This window comes from Drosophila biarmipes, chromosome X, assembly GCF_025231255.1.
Source record: "Drosophila biarmipes strain raj3 chromosome X, RU_DBia_V1.1, whole genome shotgun sequence".
Classification (NCBI taxonomy): domain Eukaryota; kingdom Metazoa; phylum Arthropoda; class Insecta; order Diptera; family Drosophilidae; genus Drosophila; species Drosophila biarmipes.
This window is the reverse complement of record NC_066611.1, coordinates 16,842,053-16,848,274: the sequence shown is the minus strand read 5'-3', so window position 1 is coordinate 16,848,274 and position 6,222 is coordinate 16,842,053. Positions and strand designations below refer to the sequence as shown.

The 6,222-nt window shown below is 40.0% G+C and overlaps 1 protein-coding gene across 1 annotated transcript; it reads left to right on the top strand.

The window, feature by feature from the left end:
* The first annotated feature begins 2,095 nt into the window (after positions 1–2,095).
* Positions 2,096–4,751, top strand: LOC108021877 (uncharacterized). The gene is made up of 5 exons (XM_017090671.3): positions 2,096–2,345; positions 3,021–3,336; positions 3,405–3,472; positions 3,608–4,013; positions 4,432–4,751. Exons 1-5 carry the CDS (start codon positions 2,122–2,124, stop codon positions 4,654–4,656), a joined length of 1,239 nt encoding a protein of 412 aa, XP_016946160.1. The 5' UTR covers positions 2,096–2,121; the 3' UTR covers positions 4,657–4,751.
* Positions 4,752–6,222: the final 1,471 nt, after the last annotated feature.

Sequence of the window (6,222 nt, the reverse complement as noted above, 5' to 3'; positions counted from 1 at the left end):
TTGTTTTGTGTAAATTAGTTCTTTTCGACAGTGAGTAAGGAGCAGAAGAAATTATTACAAAATATCCCCTATTCTATACGACAAGAAATATATATATATATACATCAGAAACACATATACACAAAGGAGAGAAACATTTTTTTTCTATACTTAATTTTAGCATTTAATTGAGAAGTAAATCGCACGAGGAGCTAAACGAGAAATGTATGAAAATAAAAATTGAGAAAAACCAAACGATCCAAACTAAAAAGAAGTTTTTAATTCAGCGAAAAAGGAGATGTATAAGCCCACATATATATATATATACATTAACAGCTCTATATATAGACTTACAACCCTGATATGAACAACTTATTTGCATATATGAATATAACACACCTATGAATATATATACATATATTTTAACACACCGAGCGAGGGGAGAGCGAGATGTATTCGATATTTGTCCAATCTGATCAAATCGCCCAAATTCTAGAGGATGCATTTGGCATATTAGCAATTAATTGTTGACCTTTTGTTGTTACTTAACGAGGGCATTGACTAGACGCCGGCCGGCTGGATCGAGTAGTGTGCAGGAGTATGTAACATATAGCGAAAACTCACTAAAGAATCACTTTTCCGAAACGTAAAGCAAACGATCTTAGCCTTAAGCGCCTACCGCTAAACAAAAACACTTTGAAGCAACGTTGCGCGCGGAGCGTAATGCAGGAACTAATAATAAAAATACAAATAATAATAATAATAACAATAACTATTACGATTATAAAGCAGAGGAGAACCCAAGGGGAACGAGTTGATAGAGAAGGCATTACATTAACATGACTCCATTTTGGCCCCCTTAGCATTCACTACATATATACAACACTTCTTAGTAAGCCTAAAATTAATGGAGGAGCGTACGAGAGCAGAAATCGAAGGAAACCAATTAACAAGTAAAGCATAAAACATATTTTACCTTTAATGCGTACACTTAGTATTAATGAAATGGCAGACAAGAGCAAAAACTAAAGGAAATGAAATGAAAAACAAGTAAAAATAAAAAACAAAAAACAAAGAACCGATGAAAAACAAAGAAAAACCGCAAAAAAATAAACAAAAGTTCATAAAATATATATGGAGACTGTGTTTTTATTCTCGTGAAAACCCATAATTTGCGGTCCGAGCTGGGGAACTTTGGAGACTTTTTAGGAAATGGCAAGAAAATTAATAGATATACATACGTATATTTTAAGATTGCCGTTACATTGTAGTTCGTAAAGATTTTTGTACTTTATAGCCTATGGAAATCACAGATAAGGGTTTAATAATCGCACTCTTATAGAAAGCTTACAGACGTATGTTTGTACATTAGGGTGGTCCAAAAAATGAAATCTTGTTCTCACCATTTTGCATGGTAGAATAAGGTCCCAAAACAGTATTATTAAAAAATTGACGACAATTCCGATATTTTTTTTAAAGCTTTAAAACCAAGTTAGGGCCTCCCAAATAAAAATAATGTATTTAATCAAAGGCAACAGTGCGTTTGGGTAATAACCTTCGAAGGGGTCTGCAAGACTCCAAAACTATATTAAAAAAATGTTTTTGTTTGGATACATTAAATACCAATAAAAAAAAGTCCATTGAAGGAAGTGCTAAAAAATGTTACCGGGCGTTTATGCAGATTGGGCCACATGTCAGGGTAGCCTAAAAAGTTTATAAACAAATAGCTTCCTTCTTTTAAAATGGCAAAGGGTGATAATAGGATTTCAGTTTCTTAGCCACCCCTATGTTCCTGCATACTCTTGCATTTACTTATCGCTTACTTATTTAAAGGAACGCGAAAACGGGGAGTCCCATAATAACTTAGTTAATCATATGAAATATTAAGCATACAAATTCATGTATTTACAAATTTGTTACTTTTTTTATTAAAATCTTAGTTACCCATTTTCAACGAGTTCCCAGGCCCTACACAACATTTTGCCATGCTCTTGAGTGAATGCCATGGGGCTAGACTTTGTCATTTGCATATTATACGGTCAGATAAGAGATTTTGCAGAATCAGCAAAAGGCAGGTCTCGGAGTCCTATAAATACTGGCCCACTGGTGATTGGCAATTCAGTGAGTAATACAATTTTCGCGATGGACCCCGCGACAGCTTTGCTAATTATTGGCGCCTTTGCGGCGTATATGAGCTCTTTAGAAGAGCCAAAGTGCCAGCTTAATACGTCGCCGTCTGCACCCCTCATAGTGACTACCAACGGCTCCCACACCGTACTATCTCCATATACCGGATTAATAGAAAGAAATAACAGCCAGGAAATACAGTTTTACTGCGGCACCGGATTTATTTTTCAAAATGACGGGTAAGTTATAGCCTGATGTATGATGTATATGATGTAAAAGTATGTAGAAGCAGGCCTTTCCGAGACCATAAATTATATTTCTTCTTGATCAGGATCACTAGCCGAGTCAATATAGTCAAGTCCGTCTGTCCGTCTGTCCATCTGTCCGTATGAACGCCGAGATCCTGGAAACCACAAAAAGCGAAAGATTTGGAATTTGGCATGTTGATTCTTGAGCTCCTTGTGCAGCGCAAGTATGTTTCAGCAGGATGCCACGCCCACTCCAACGCCCACACTTGGCGAAAGACTCCAGCGCCTGCAGCTTTTGTGCCAGGCAAACAATTTCATCTAAAATGTCTTGGTCTCGTCAATACCTATCGTTTGAGCCAATAAAAGTTTGTCTCGCCCACTCTAACGCCCAAGTATGGCCAAAACGCCCAGATCTGTCTAACGCCCACAAGACCGTGTATTCAACCAGCCGGTAGGTGGCGCTTTACAACAGCGCTTTGCCGCTTCTCCATTTTATCTCCACTTTCCTTTGGCTCCCTCAAGTTGAGTAACGGGTATCTGAAAGTCGAGGCACTCGACCATAGAAAATGACCATGAGAATCCATTGCCCTGCGCCAATCATTCAAAATAGTACACTTTACATAGAAATTATAAATTCATTAATTCCAAATCGTTTGACGGCTTCAGCCAGGATCAGTTCGTCTCCGAGCACAGGCTGGAAACGCTCGTCTGCCAGAAAGACGGTAGCTTTCTGCTGAAGAAGCATCAAAGGCACATCAAGGGAGACAAGAGGAGTGTCCGATGTCGCAACGGAGTGGCCGGCCTGTACCAGAGTCGCACCAGCCTACCCAACTGCAAGGACCAGTCGACCCTGGTTCTGGGCCACGACTTTCGGGAAAGGGGCTCCATCAGGAGCGCAGCCCTGTGCTACGATATCGCCAAGGCCCATCTGAGGTATATAACCTATGCGACACATCCAGGCGGCCAAAGAGTACTCGAAAAGGTAGGGAAAACCAAAATATGCCAACTATAGACTGGAAAACATGTTGCCATAATATTCCTTATAACCAGACGCACTTGGGAGAGCTCAATAATCTGGGGCTCGATGTAAGAGTGAGCCGGCTCTCTAAAATGGCCAGGTGAGCGCACTTCAAAATTTAATAAATTAACAAAAAATGTAAATAAAGTAAAAAATGAATTGATCAGAGGAGGAGCGGCTAACCTATAATATAGTGTATTTTTACTATCCCATGTTCTTGCTTCGCCGACTGCAGCCAGGCGGATGTGGATGCATTCTGGAGCAAGGAGAAGCTTCTCTCGCAGATGTTCGGCACCGGACCCTTCGACTACGCCAGTTTGGTGCAGGACCAGTCTCTGGGCGCCCAGCTGGCCGGCTACGAGGACATGATGAGCGTCGTCTGGCTGCACAGCCTGCGCACCGGGAACTGGAGGCACTGGCTCGCGGCTCTGCGCTCGGCCAGCGAGTCCGGCGACCAGTTCGAAGTGCGCCTGGGTGTCTCCGGCTCCGTTGAGCTGCCGGATGGCCGCGAACTGGCCATCGGCCTTGCGGACGGCCAATCCCTTTCAGTGCCCGCCTACATTTGGGCCCATGTGCGCGCCCTGCGGCCGGCTGGGGCGTCCCAGGACGAGTTCGTCCTTGTAGGACATAACTCCCCCTTTGTGAGTATAGCGAACTAAAAGCTGGCGAAATTGTTCAAGGAAAAGAATGGATTTTTTGAAAGATGTGTATATCTCTTTACGCCATTTGATTACCTACTTTGTTGTATATTGAGAAGAATTCATTCCTAAAAATTACATTACATTTGTACATTTTCTCGATATCAGAACAAAATGCTGAGAAGAGAGAAGTGAGTTGGGTTTATTTAACAACTTTTTGTTAAGTTTAATAATACTTTAGTTGCTGAAAAGATCAAGAACATTTGCAACTCAAACGAGAACGTCGGAATTTGTGTACAAATTTATGTAATTTTTTTTTTAATATAAACAAATTTGAGTGTACGTTTTTTACATACGATTTGATTGCAATTAATGATTAGCATTGTATTGAAAACATTTCCTGTTTCCTGTTTCCTTGCAGTTCCGGAACGATCCTTCCGCCGAACTCTGCCCGTCGATGTGCGACCAGGTGTCCTGGCTGAAGGACACCCTCTTCGCCGGTGTCCACCGCTATCCCATCAACGGCTTGATGATGTGCTGCCGGGTGGCGGATGTGGCCCAGAAGCTGGACTCCTTTTACGGATCGGAGGCTCAGACAACAGGCACCACCGAAGACTCAAAGGCGCTCGAAGTAGATTCGAAATAAATAGCTGACAACATAAACCTGTCAACACTAAATATTGATTTGAAATATTAAAATAAAATAACGATTGCAATGTGTCAGCGCAAAAGTCATCATAAGCACCGAAACTGTTTTATTTTTGTTAATTCCAACATAATAGACTGTTTCAGCCCTGAGTCTTTTCAGTTTTACGAACACTTTGGGTATAGAACCATTTTTGACCAAGTTACACCGAAAAAGGTTAAAGGAAAAAATCGTTTTTTTGCCAAAAAACGAGATCTTTATTTTCAACCCAAAAAAAAACGGTATTTTGGTCAAAGCAAAACAAGTAATGGTCCAAAAGTAGAATGTCTTGCTGAGCTCGTAACAAAATTTCCTATCAATTGGCATTCACACCTTAAAAGTTAATTTTTTGAAAAATTTTCGCAAAAAAATCGAAAATTTGCACAAATTTTTAGTTTTCAGAATCGGCCAGGAAATGACTGCGCTCGATTATCTAGCTTGTTAGCTGTCCAAAACAGTGCGTCTTTTGGGGTTCTGACCGTTTTTGACCAAGTTACACCAAAAAGGGTAAAAGGAAAAATTTCTTTTTTTCGCCAAAAAATTAGATCCTTATTTTTCGAAAAATAAAATGCAGTATATTGGCCGAAACAAAGAAGGTAATGGTCCAAAAGAAGAATGTCATACCTGGCTGAACTCGTAACAAAATTTCCTATCAATTGGCATTCACACCATAAATTATTTTTTTTTTTAAATTTTTACAAAAAATAACGATGCTACCCCTTGCAAAATAATCGAAAGTTTGCACAAATTTTTAGTTTTCAGAAATAGCACAGACTTGACTGCGATCAATTATCTAGCCTGTTGGCTTTCCAAAACAGTGCGTCTCTTGGGTTTCTGACCATTTTTGACCAAGTTACACCGAAAAAGGTTAAGGGATAAAGTCGGTTTTTTGCCAAAAAACTAAGATCAGACATTTCCACCCGAAAAATCAGTATCCTGGGCGAAACAACAAAAGTAAATGTGCGAAAATGGAATGCCATAGCTTGTTAAACTCGTATTAAAATATGCAATCAATTTGCAGTCACACGTAGACAATTTTATTTTTGACCAGTCTTTGCGCAAAAAATGTAAACGAGAGAACGAGATTGGAGATTTTGGACCACCCTAACGCATATACTTGTGTGGAATCGAGTGCTCTTATCGGTTGAATATTGAGAAAAAGGGGTATCCCACGATCTGTTAGGATTGGAATTAGCTGATTGATTAGATTGGTGATCTACACATATAGTATGGATTTAATCAGCAAGCTGTTGGCAATCGAAATGGGTTTTCATTTCAAAATGTTTCCAATTTTCCCATTTCGACAGCAATGCTAATTGAGTGGGAGGTGTAAAATATTTACTAAAGTTTTCATACATTTACGCACAGTGGCCAAGAGATACATACATATGTGCGTAGTTAATCCACACAATGTATTTGAAATGGCATAATTGCCGACCCTTGGGTTATCGTTCTCAGCGCTGAGCCCGGTGGAAATCTGCTTACAACTACGAGCCCGCAAATGCGATAAGCCCTTTTGCAGCATCA

What these genes read in the sequence shown, in the direction of transcription:
- LOC108021877 (XM_017090671.3), top strand. Translation starts at nt 2,122, where the DNA reads ATGGACCCCGCGACAGCTTTGCTAATTATTGGCGCCTTTGCGGCGTAT. An exon ending in TTTATTTTTCAAAATGACGG is followed by an intron (nt 2,346 to 3,020) that starts GTAAGTTATAGC and finishes TGACGGCTTCAG; the next exon opens with CCAGGATCAGTTCGTCTCCG. An exon ending in TAGGACATAACTCCCCCTTT is followed by an intron (nt 4,014 to 4,431) that starts GTGAGTATAGCG and finishes GTTTCCTTGCAG; the next exon opens with TTCCGGAACGATCCTTCCGC.